This window comes from Athene cunicularia (assembly GCF_003259725.1).
Source record: "Athene cunicularia isolate RWA chromosome 7 unlocalized genomic scaffold, athCun1 chr7_part2, whole genome shotgun sequence".
Classification (NCBI taxonomy): Eukaryota; Metazoa; Chordata; class Aves; order Strigiformes; family Strigidae; genus Athene; species Athene cunicularia.
The window spans coordinates 1961418-1974269 of NW_020799108.1; the positions used below are offsets into that span (position 1 = coordinate 1961418).

General features: G+C 41.4%; 1 protein-coding gene across 1 annotated transcript; it reads left to right on the forward strand.

Moving 5' to 3' along the window:
- Positions 1-6873: 6873 nt before the first annotated feature.
- On the forward strand, positions 6874-11054 carry CTLA4 (cytotoxic T-lymphocyte associated protein 4). Its single transcript, XM_026853275.1, has 4 exons — positions 6874-7060; positions 8251-8601; positions 9031-9140; positions 10070-11054. The coding sequence occupies exons 1-4, from the start codon at positions 7003-7005 to the stop codon at positions 10166-10168; spliced, it is 618 nt and encodes a 205-aa protein (XP_026709076.1). The 5' UTR covers positions 6874-7002; the 3' UTR covers positions 10169-11054.
- Positions 11055-12852: the final 1798 nt, after the last annotated feature.

Below are 12852 nucleotides of genomic sequence, written 5' to 3' on the forward strand. Positions count from 1 at the left end.
ATGGACTGAAGGCAAACAGATTGAGCAGATCACTTCCGTACATCAGTGCATCAACCCTACAGGTTTTAGACATAATTCCCAGGAATAGATTTTCTGACAAGCTCTGAATAACAATCTATAATAAAGCAACTATTAATTCTATGTTTTTTTGTAGATAAAACTGCAAGGAAATATGCAAGGAGAAGGTGTGGGAAGCAGAAAAGCTAGGTGAGCTTATAGCAAGGAGGGATTCAGAAGTCCCCATCCCTCAGTGGCTGTGTTTCCATACCACCTTGCTCTGTCATGCAAATTTTAGAGCATTATTGACTGGGATGCAGGTGGTGCAATATCTGGTCTTTACTAAAAAGGGTTTTCATTTGTCTTCTGGACAGGTTTTGTCTGGGAATATTCTTAATTTACAGCCTGGCAGTGACATCTGAAAGCTGAAAATCTATATATACCCTTCACTGATCCAGGCACTCATATTTCTGCCCAAAACATCCTTTCCTCTCTTGGTATTCTCATTTCCCTATCTCTGTCTCATCATGAGTCGTCTAAGATTTACACATAGAAGATGCTTCCCTAAGATGTCCAAGGCTTGTGGCTTCTGCTCCCAAACTTGGTTTGCCCCTGGGAAGAGATGCTGTAGTTCTGAGATCTAGTCCCTGCACAGGCAAATCAGACCAAGTGTGAATGTGGTTGAATGTGACAAAATACTTTCAGAAGCCTTAGCCCATGGTCACTACTCACCTCAACTGCTGAAATATTATTTTCTCTGGTCTCGACAAACTTTGGCTCACTGCTAGGTATTCAAAATGTTACTGTGAATCTGTCAATTTGAACACTTTGTCATTATTTCTGCCTGTCTGCTGACTTCCCCCTTCTGCCATATTACTAAGTTTCCTTCCTTCCTTCATTTAATTTAATTTAATTTAAGTTCATTTCATTTCATTTAATTTTGTTTTCCAGCCCACCTCATTCTAATTATCAGGTCTGTTTCACTCTTTAGAAATGGCCTCCAGACTTTGACTGGTGAATAAACCTGATCTTCACTACCCACTTGTCATCAATTCAAAGAGGTGCTTTAGAACGTGCTTCATGCCATCCCTTGGATGAACTTCCCACTGTGAGCTTAGGAAAATGCCTTTCCTTTTCAGGTCTCCTGTCTTTCCAGTATTTGGACTCTGTATGCTCACTGAGCACTATTTCCTTTATGTAAATTTCTTTGAATACTTTGCTTCTATAAACTTTAAATATAAAGGTTTAATTCTAGGTTTCCCAGGAGTCCTGCTTTGATCTTGTATTTTGAAATTCAGAGCAACTTTGACAGGCTGGAGAGGTGGGATCGTGCAAACCTCATGGAAGTTCAGTAAGGCCAAGGGCAAGGTCCTGCACATGGGTCGGGGCAATCCCAAGCACAAACACAGGCTGGAAAATGAGTGGATTGAGAGCAGCCCTGCAGAGAAGGACTTCGGGGTGCTAGTGGATGGAAAACTGACTGTGAGCCAGCAATGTGCACTCACAGCCCAGAAATCCAACTATGTCCTGAGCTGCATCAAGAGCAGTGTGGCCGGCAGGCTGAGGGAGGGGATTCTCCCCTCTATTCCACTCTCATGAGACCCCCCCTGCTCCAGTGCTGTGCCCAGCTCTGGGGCCCCCAACACAAAAAGGACATGGATCTGCTTGAGCAGGCCCAGAGGAGGCCACAAAGATGATCAAGGGCTGGATCACCTCCCCTGTGAGGACAGGCTGAGAGAGTTGGGGGTGTTCAGCCCAGAGAAGAGAAGGCTCCAGGGAGACCTTATAGCGGCCTCCCAGTGCTGAAAGGGGCTACAGGAGAGATGGGGAGGGACTCTGCATCAGGGGGTGTAGGGATAGGACAAACAGTAACAGTTTTAAACTGAAAGAGGGTAGATGTAGATTAGGTGTAAAGAAGAAATTCTTCCCTGTGAGGGTGGTGAGACACTGGCACAGGTTTCCCAGAGCAGCTGTGGCTGCCCCCTCCCTGGCAGGGTTCAAGGCCAGGTTGGACGGGGCTGTGAGCAACCTGGGCGAGTGGAAGGTGTCCCTGCCCATGGCAGGGGGGTGGGAACTAAGTGATCTTTAAGGTCCCTTCCAACCCAACCATTCTATGATTATGATTCTATGAAATGCCATAACATTAAAAAAAATATTAATCAGGGACTTCCAGCCCTGTGAATACTGGAAGTAGGCTCTTAAGCTATATACCATACGAGTTACACTCCTCATCTGTAGCCTTTAAAAATATTTCTTACGCATCTCCTTTTTGAGAACAGCACTCCCCAGGCCTTCAGCAAAGCTTTATAATGATTCATTCTTGTGTTCCTCATTAAATGCAGACTACTGTACTTGTCAGAGCCAGAGGCTATCAGAAATATGGCTACCTTTTACTGGTTTTCCTTTTTGCAATGCTTTAAGAAATAAAGAGAAGCAGAAGTAAAACCTTTCTCCAGCACTTTGCCATGTCTCCACAGCTGCAGCTCATCACAGCAAATATTTAACTGTTTTTTTTAGACTTGGGGGGTTCCTTTAGTTCTTTTTTTGCTTATTCATGAAAACAGACTAGCTTTCAGTGTTCACTCTGGAATGAAGGTATCTGCTTTATTCTGTGTTCACTCCCAAGCAGTAGGCCTATTAACAAGAGATTTGTGGTTCTCTGCTTTGGAAAGCTCCTTCCTTAAAGGTAAATCCTTAAACATCTGCCAAGATACTTCAGGGTCTGTGTTCAAATTCCTTTTAAAATCTCTCCCTTGCCACAACCCCTTACAGGAAACTGGAGAAGAGCAAGGAAGCTGGCATGTAAAGACCTTTTGTCTGTGTTGCTTCTCAGTCCTGTCTCTTTATTTCCTCTTACTTCTGTCTGTATCTCTTTCCATACATTCTCAGATCTTACATTTTGACTTTAAGCTGCACTGGGCATGGGCAGGGGTCCTGGTCCCTACTGGGGCATGTATGGACTACTACAAATGACATGTAGCAAACCCAGCCAGGTAAGTGGTACAGTACAGACCTTCAAGGCTAGCTGAGAACTGTTAGCATGAAAAGTTAGGAGGCAATTTTCCCCTGTGTTAGATAATTATAGGTGCTGTGAATTTCAGGAAAGCCTGTTGGATATAATTAACTTTATGGTAAGGGAAACAAAGCCTAGACTCTAAAAAAGAAATATTAACAATTGTAGCACAAAGAAAAAGGATGCTCACACGTCCACCCACACCTCAAATCCTCCTGGACAATCTGCTGGTCAGCAGAAGTACACAAGAACACCAACCCTGTGTGCTCTGAGAACTAATGGAAGGAGAATTCCTCAACTAGTGTGGTCCTCGCCTCTGCTGAGGCTGGACGGAGGACACAGGTTTAGTACTAGCAAGCAGCATCTGCAAATCCAGGTTAGATGACAAAAAGGCCACATTTCTGAGAGAGTTAAAAATCAGTGGTTTTGTGATGTGAATTGTGGTTCCTTCAGGAACCAAGACTGATCCACCAAACTTGGTCATATCTAGCCTTTACTTAGACTTAATCAGGTTTTAGTCCTTTAATGGTAATGAAACAATATTTTTTCCAGTCACTGTGTTATTTCCTTTTCACTTTACCTATTGTTTTGTAGAAAAGATTTTTTCTTCAGCCATACCACTTAGAGGTCTGGATTTTTTTTTCAAATGACAGTGCATTTCAAAACCCCAATAGGTTTGTGGCAAACTAACATGGTAAGATCGTGAACTGTTTAACATATTAAGACATGATCTCACATTCCGAGTTTAACAAAATATCCTGAAACCAGATACCTATGCAAATGTTAAGCTTCTCTTCTCCCCATTACATCTCAAGCAATTCATTAAGCAAGTTCCTGTCACAGAAGAAAAAAACATGGGCAGCATGACACAGGCTTTAAAGTGTGAAAATAACTTTGTGAATAATAACATTTTGCAATGGGAATTCTGACAAGGTGTCAGCAGGAAGGTTTGCCCTAACAAGCGTTCAATGAAGAAAAGCAATTCAAATCACTAAAATGTGAGCGACTAACCCAAAATGACAGAGAAACTTACATGAGAAACCTAGTTATTTAACTTACTAGCAATCTGACTAATCACAGTAGTGTAGTCCAGTCTTCAGTGTAAATTGTGTGTCCCTCTCTGAGCTAAGTTCAAAGAGGCTGTGAGACTTGAACCACTCCTAAGCTGATTCCTCAGTTTAAGGCTCTGCAGCTTAGCTCTGAGTCCCCTCCCTTGCTCTGACACTTTGCTATGGTAACATATGTAGAGTATAAAGGTTTCCTGTGACCTGGGGATTAACATCACCCCTAAGAACAAAGAGCAATACAATATAAGTATATGCATTTAAGGAAATATTTATCTTACTTTGAGCTTTTGGACACAGCAAGTGCAAAGCACAGGCTGTTGGAGACAGCCTGAGGAATATCCTTCCTGAAAGACCTTCTGAATCTCAGAGTCAAAAGGAGGGTTCTTCTTTCACTCATTCCCTTGCCCTGGCCCTAGGCCAGGTTTCAGTTATGGGGAAAGGGTGGAAGAAAAAAGTTCTCAAGATGAAGAAGTCAGCACAGGAAGATACTTGACTACGCAGACAAGAAGGCGCAGTAACTAGGTTAAGATAGGTCCTATGGCTGTAGCCCACAAAGAGTGGCTGTGATATACAGGGCAGGTGGACCAAGCAGAAGTCCAGGGACTCTTCATCAACTGAAAAATAGTTGGAAGACAGGCACAGCAGAGAGAAAAGGCCTCCTCAGTGATTCTTGTGGATCTTATTTTAGATGGGAACTCCTTCAGTCAGTAATACTTTGTTCCATGCCATAACTGAGTGGGGAAGAATGGGATCAATGAAGGAGAGATCTTATCTGGAACAATATCTCTATTTTACTGCATCATACATCCATCTGCTATCTGCATATGTTAACTCAAGATCCGATCAGCAAGGACAGAGGGCACTATAGCAAGGTGAATGGTATAGCTATTCATTGGAAGGGGGATCCCCTGGGCTCACCTCAGGCTGCCCTGGCTCTACAAACAGAGACCTCAAGAGATTCCACAAGGAGACATATTGTGTCTTACCTAGAAGAACAGTCATCATAACATGTGGCTTTTAAGGAGGAACAATGATAAAAAGTAAGAAGTGGTCATTCTGAAAAGGCACCCTGAGAACAAAACATCCAGGAAACAAGAAGAGTACCACTGGAAACACTAGGTCTGCCAGAGCAGTCTCAGTTGCCAGAGCAAGGAGTGCCAGAGTGCTACCTCTCACTCTAGCTGTATAAAATACTGTGGATATGTTGGGCAGGGAGCACTGAGTTTTACATGGTAATCCTTTGCAAGTGTTTAGTGGTTAACTGCACCATCAATTTACGGTCTCAATCAAACATCAGGAGATGGCATGATGGTTGATGAGGCTCAAATGCATCATTTGTTTAACTGTATACAAAATCCAAGTCCAAAAGATACACGGGGCAGGTAGTTTGGTTACTACCCTGGATATGAAAATGTCAGGCATAACTCGGTAAATGCGTGCCATAAATCTCACTGATAGTCTGGTACACAATATTGCAATAACATTTATTTAACATTAAATTAATATTAAAATTTATTTAAGCTCTCCTAACCAGTAACACAATATGGGCCTGACTCATTATTAGGGTGCAGTTTTTCATTTTCTCATAGCTATACTTTTACTTAGCATCGGTTCTGCTTTGAATGCTGGTTAAGATCAAACTGATTATGAATCTGTTACTACAAATAATTGTTGCATCACCTAAGTATAGAAGCAGTAAATTGGTTTATATCATTAGGTGATTATGTGATTTCAAGATCAAATTTTTATCCTGTATCTTTGGATTGGGCAGGCTAATATTCAAGAGTTAATGATGTTAGTTTTTCTAGGCCACAATCCAAAAGTAGGTCTTTGCAATCTACTAGATCTACATATATAAATGATGAAGCACCTTCTGAAAGAACTTCTCAAAGTGTGGGGAAAAAAAAGAATGCTGACCTTCAGTGTAACTGAAGTGTAACTTCATTTTTATTAAATTCTTTAGGTAATGATTCATGGATATGACAATCTATCACATAAAAAAAGCAAAATAATTTTTAGACCTTACATGACTTTTAAAAGGCCAGTGGCTGAAAACTGTTTCACTGAGATTTGAAATGACACAGGTGCACTAAGCAGAGATTGCAATAATCAAAGCTCCTGCAGTGTTTTTCATCTGTTGATGTCAAGGTACTCAGACAATAAAGTTCATAGGTAGGGAAAGTTCTGTATAGCTGTGGAAGTCATTAGCTCTAAACCTAGATAATTTTTTCTTGGAAAAAGGAAAGCCTAAAGAAGCTGGGTTATGATTCCAGTCACACTGCTGCTATGAAAATATCAAGTCATTGCAAGTGTAATCAGTATTTTGAAGGGGGCAGAAATTTTTAAACATCAAAAGCACTAACATTAAAGCAAGTAAAGAAATTGGGGGCGGAGGGAAGTCCTTAATAAAAAAGCTACCTCGCACTGATTCACTGTGCCACATTAGGCAGAAGTATAAGTTCTCTGTGTCTTGCCCTAGTAGAAAATACCTAATGATTGCTAAAATATTAAGTGCTATGATTGTGCAAGCTGGCAGCACCAAAGGGCCTGGCTATTGGATGATTACTTTTCCTCCCCCAATTCTTAAAGCAGAATGGATGGCAGTTTCAGATTGAATATGTATTTTCCATCTGCTGAACAGTTGTTTTTGTTCATGCTGTTTGAGGTTAACTGTGCACGTACTAATCAAACCCACTACTTCCTTTCTCGTAAAACCAAAACAAAGCTTCATATTACTTTCAGGTACAGCATCTGAGATCAAAGCTATATATATACACACTGACTCTGTGTGGGTTCAAACATTTCGAAGATTCAGTATCCTGAAAGGTGTTGCCTTTTTTTTCCAGTCCTGAGAGTTCCAGTTTGTCTTCCAGTCTGAAGGCATCATCCACCTTCAGCCTCTTCAGCATCTGTCCCAGCGCAGGAATGATCTCAATATTGGTCATCGTGGGCTTTCTCTGCACAGCCAGTGCCATTGCCGAAGGTTGGTAGATGAAGGAGGCAAGGTAGCTGGGGGCGTAACCTCTTCTCTGTTACACACATTTGCAGAGATGGACTGGGTATAACTAGGAGAGGGACATGACATGGGACCCCTCCATAGGACAGTCTGGGAACAAGGTCTTGAGAACCACAAGGTATCTGGAAAACCAGGCACAGACTTACAGCACTAACATCTGTAGAGATGCTGGGCAGAATTCAGAGTAGCTCAAGAGGAAGGAAGATTTTGGCAAACTAGGCTCTGTAAGTGAAGTTGTTGGCAGCTGATAACGTGGATACAGAGGTTTGAAAGGATGGAGAAATTCTACTCCTCTTTGTCCCAAATTCTTGCACTGTAGAACTTAAGGAGATAAGCCCTGCTCCAAAATAGACTGATATAAGGTGATATTGAACAAATAATACCGAGTCTTCACAGCTTAAGTGAAAGTCAGTGCCTTCCCATTGTGTAGCAGGATAGAGTATAGAAGTTGCAAAAAGCAGCCAGTGGGGATGTACATGGTAATCTAGTTTCCTTTAAAGATTTGTAATGATTTTTTGCAGCATGTTTACCAGGTTTTGCTGTGTGTTGCTATACTGTGGCTTGGGGTATATACTGTTGCTGTACTGTGGCTTGGGAATAGCTGGTTAAAACTGAGGAGCAAAAAAGATCAGAAACAAAAAAAGATGCAAACAGGTTTCCCATTCGGTTTCACTGTTATCCTAATGGTTCTGTTCCATGTTCCATAGAGGATGTCAACCTGTTTGTTTCTAAATATGAACATGCTTATTTCAAGCAGGTATAAATTGTGGTTTAAATGTCTAATTTTAAATTTCAAATTTCAGCTTTCTTATGTATGTTAAGGATTTGTGTTGAGGGAAACTGAAGCATGCAGGTCATTGCTCCAGTTAGGAAGCCAAATAATCTACTGTTTAAGCAAGAAGTAATTGCTGAGATTTATAATAATATTTATAGTAATCAAGGCACTTCTTGAGCTTTATTAAGTATATTAATGCAGTGCCTATGTGAATTGTGGTGCTGAAGTCCTTTTCTTGGAAGGATTTAGCAGCATTTCCAGGAATTACCCATGGATAGTAGGAGGTGGTAGGACTCCCTTCCTACTGAGAAGGTTTCAAGTAAATGACTGCAGATCATTTCTTGACAGTTCACTTATCATCATGCTCTTTACTTCCTTGCAGTAATGGAAGTGACTCAGCCAGCAATGGTGCTGGCCAACAGGCAAGGAGTCGCCAGCTTGGTGTGTAAATACAAGCACATTGGGAATGCAAAGGAAATTCGAGTGACTCTGCTTAAACAGACAGGAGACCGGTTCACTGAAATTTGTGCTTCAACATACACAATGGAGTTTAAAATGTTCAGTGTGGAAGAGGTCATTCAGTGCCATGTTAGCCCTAGCCGAAACAATGTGACCCTCACCCTCACTGGCCTGCAAGCTAATGATACTGGTCTTTACGTCTGCAAGATGGAGCGAATGTACCCTCCACCCTATTTTATGAACAAGGGAAATGGGACGCATCTCTATGTCATCGGTAAGCCAAGCAGCTTTACAGCACTGTGATATTCCCAGGCTAAGGAAGTTGCTATTATGTCTCAAAGGTCTTCAAAGTTCTGTTTATAAGAAGTGAGGCTGAACACTGATTCAGGCTCTGAGAATCATGATTAGCTCTCAGCCCTTTCACATTTCCCTGCACACACTTAAAGCAGGCATAGACATAGCCATGCAATGTATTTAGCAATGTATGGATGTTTGATAGCATAAGTAATGCTATCTAGTGTACATGTGTGTCTAGGCAGTTAGATATCTAAGTGCAGAAACAGCAGACAGTAAGATGTATGTTCTACAGATAAGGCCTATTTTCGTTAGAGAGGTTGAGTGGGTAGAGACTCAGAGCTCAACCCTGGTAGAATCCTGGGATAGCTCATGTGTGACATGACTTGTGTGATATCATATGTTTTAGATCCAGAACCTTGTCCAGACACTGCCATATATCTCTGGGTATTAGGAGCTACTGCCTCAGGATTTTTTCTTTACAGCATCATCACCTCAGCCATTCTCATGGGCAAAGCGGTAAGTCCCATCAACTCAGCCCTGTCCTGCTAATAACACCCCTTTATGTGATGAGGACAAGGAGAAAGTAATGAGAACAGGGAAGAACACTGTAAACAAACACACTGGGATGCTCCTTTTTACTGATGCAATGCTGTTACAATAATGCAAAATAAGATAACTGGAGCTGCCATCTAATTTGCTTATGGCTCATTTGTGCTGCCAGCGTACCAGAAAGCAGTCAGCTTACATCAGCTGGACTGACCTTTAGCTTAGGTTTGGATGCTAAGAACAGGTTGGATTACTGGATTCTTTCTGGAACAAAGGCTTCTCTCTGATTTCAGAACTAATTCATACAAAATCCCAGGATTTGATTGTGCCTTTTCTCACCATTCACCTCTGTGCAAAGCAAATTTAAAGAGGTTTCCCTTTGTGATTGGGGGGGGGATATTGTAATTTAACAGCATTTTTAACTTCAAAGCTAGAAATGTCTGCACAAAGATAAAGGCATGCAAAACGTTAAGCCTGGGTTGCCTCTTCACATGGCATCGGGACTACTCACAGTGAGAAATAAACCTGATGCCAAAGCCTAAAACAAAACAGTATCCCTGTCCCACATTTTTCAATCCGCCCTTGTGCCTAGAAGCTAAATGAAACTGTCCCCTGTGAACACTCCTAGTTTTGAACCAACACTGAACCCTGCAGCAGGAGCGCCTTCAAAGGGCTAAATGAATAGCAGAACTAATTTTTTTCTAACTGGACCCCATATTTCCTGATTCTCCCCCAAATGGTCTCAATGGATGTTCTACAAAGTGAGGTGACAGGCAAAGGTGTCTAGAATACCTTCTACTCAGTAAGGGCAGAACATCCATCAGCTTTCTCTAAAATGTGTTGCTCAGTGGTTAAGCTGTGATCACTTGTTTATTTTACTGCCTTCCCGTATTTTATAGATAAAGAGAAGACGATGTCTCACTACTGGGGTCTATGTGAAAATGCCTTCTGAAAAGCTAGAGAAAAAGGTGATTCCGTTCCACATCACTGTTAACTGAAAAAAGGAAAGAGATAAACTATTTCCTAGCTGGGATGGAGAGTCTGCTAATTCATATAAGTTAAAGAAATAAACTTAATTGTCTTATTACAAAGGTGTACAGGAAGGAGAGAGAATATTCTTTGTAACTTCTGTGGTTTGGAGGAGAATAAATAGTTTATGCATTAATATTTCAAGGTTAACCCTGTCACATAAAAATGGCTACATTAGGCCATTGATTCTTTGAGTTGTATTGTACCAATATGTAGTCTATATATATATACATATACATATATATATGTATAGCATTAAGAGCTATTGCTGTTGCAGCTGAGCATCTTGCTGTCAAATTTCACCATGTCTACCTGTCAACTGGAATCCAAACACTATTATGACAGAGGCTTGTGTGTCATTGCAAGGCTAATCCTATAGGTCTGGGAGCAGAGGCAGAAGAGCACACTAATGTACAAAGGAATGTCGACTTGTTTCCCTGCATTGCTATTTATTGGTCTCATTTCTGGCATTAGTGCTCTGAGCTTCCACAGAGGCATCACTGTAGCTGGCACTGATGACACCGTTGCTCCGAAAGCCTGATCTCGGCTCCTTTCACTGGCATTGTGTCCCAGCAGTGCCTTGCTGGAGTTAACACTGATGATATCTGAGCCAGTGCTGACAGCTCGGCTGGAGAGAAAGGCTGCCCAGCAGGGACCCTCCTAGGCTGTTGCTGGGAGGACGTTCCAGCTCTGCTGGGGCCTTGCATGTTACAAATGCTAAATTAGCATCTATCCAAAAGGCAGAAGTATGTTGCTGTGTTAAACTGAATCTATTTTCCATGAAAATACTGACAGTGTATAATCTTGTTTATTAGTTATGTACCATTCAATAAAAACCTTGAAGCTTTGCCCAAATTCAAGTTCATTTCTTATTCACCGTTCTCAGAAGAAACAGGAAGTGGCTACATGTTAGAAAGCAGCGATGACAAGATGAACCTTTCCCCTTCTACCCTCAGTTTTGTCCTTCCGAGGGAGCCTGTGTGCTCATGCCAACACTTAACTTTCTCAGCTCTGCTCCTCAGAGGGCCACCATTAAAAGCTGTCAAGCCTTCTATTTGTCTAGCTTGAGCTGTTGTGATGTGGTTCAGAGACACTGCCAATCACCTTTTCACTTCCAGCAAAGAAGGTAGCTGTAACAACTTTGACAGCATCTCCTGTACATGTTTATACAAAAAGCTAGTCCTAGTTTCAAATCCTGTTTTCTTTGCACCTCTTTGACACTCTCACTGACTAACCAACACACAAAGCTGCTGGAGCTTAAAACGTTTTCATCATTCTCAGGTACTACCTGTTATTTGGACTCTCTCCTACTAGAATTTCACCTTGCAACCCAAAAACTTGGCAGCATGTGTCCCTGTTTCACAGCTGTGAATCCAAACCCCACAGCCCTCTATGCCATGTTCCTTCAGCATCAGCAACTCCCAGAACACCAAATCTGATTGCTCTTTTGGCCTGCTTTTCCCCTCTTGCCCCTTCCTCTGGCACCACCTCCAGCTGTGCAAATAAATGTTCACATTCTCAGTTTGCCAATGTTTGCAGGTGCTAATGGTCTTCTCACTGTTGACCTATAATTGTAGTGCATTAAGTACAAGTAGCATCTGATGACATATCCTTTTTCTAAAAGTGTTTTAGTATTCTGACATCAGTCTGGGATTTTTCACCTAATTTTCCACTAACCTGATATTTTGGGGCTAAAAAATGGTCAAAGATCTCACATCTGATGTCACTGCAAAATGACTGATTTTATGCCTATTCAAGTGCAGCCTGCTCAGAGAAATGTGTTCCATGTTTGGTAAAAATAGATTTGATACACACATTCACTTGCACAAGCTGTAAAATCTTCCAGTAAATTTACCCTTGCAAAGCAAGAATAATTATGCAGGGCAATTTTTTTTTTTTTCACCACAGCAAGTAGTATAGCTCAGATATGCCCTGAATCGTGTGTTTATCCTTTTGCTTTTCCTTGGCAATTCTTGTACACTGGGACCAAGAACTAAATTTTCTTAAGCAATCTAAAAACAGCTCAAGTAAATTATTTTCAAAGTTTATCCCTCCTGGGTGAAAAGATGCTTTGGACCTGTATCAACAACCTCATTACCTCTGGAGACAGCTGGCTGTGAGTCTGTGTCATTGTAAAACCTGTCTATATTCCAATCCACCTTCATTTCTGGCAGCTAAGTTGACCACGGTTAGGCCTTCTGCATTCACCTGGACTAATATCTCTCAGTGCACTAGCAAGTCCTTGAGACATTCAGCCTATAATAAGAGGTAAATAATTCTTCCCAAAATAAGCTGCAAGTTGCTAAATTACCTGAATAGTGAAGGCTACGGGAGAGCAGAGCAGAAATGGTCATCTCACATATGGCAATAGTAATATTTTGTGTTTGCTTCTGCACTTAAATAATTCCTGGTATGATGTTTATTAATTATCCTATAGGAAAATACTTTGCCCAAATTCTCTGGCTGTTCAGAACTCCTCTTCATCCTCAGTAGCTACTTTTTCCAACCTTCTCTTATTTCTGCAGTGTCTAATTTTCTCTGGCTTTCCTTACCACTGTAGCAACCTTCCCTGAGCTAAATGCTGTATAAGCATGCATTATCATTTTTGTTCTAAGCTAGGTTCCCCTTTTGAATTTTCTGGCAGGGTAAAAGG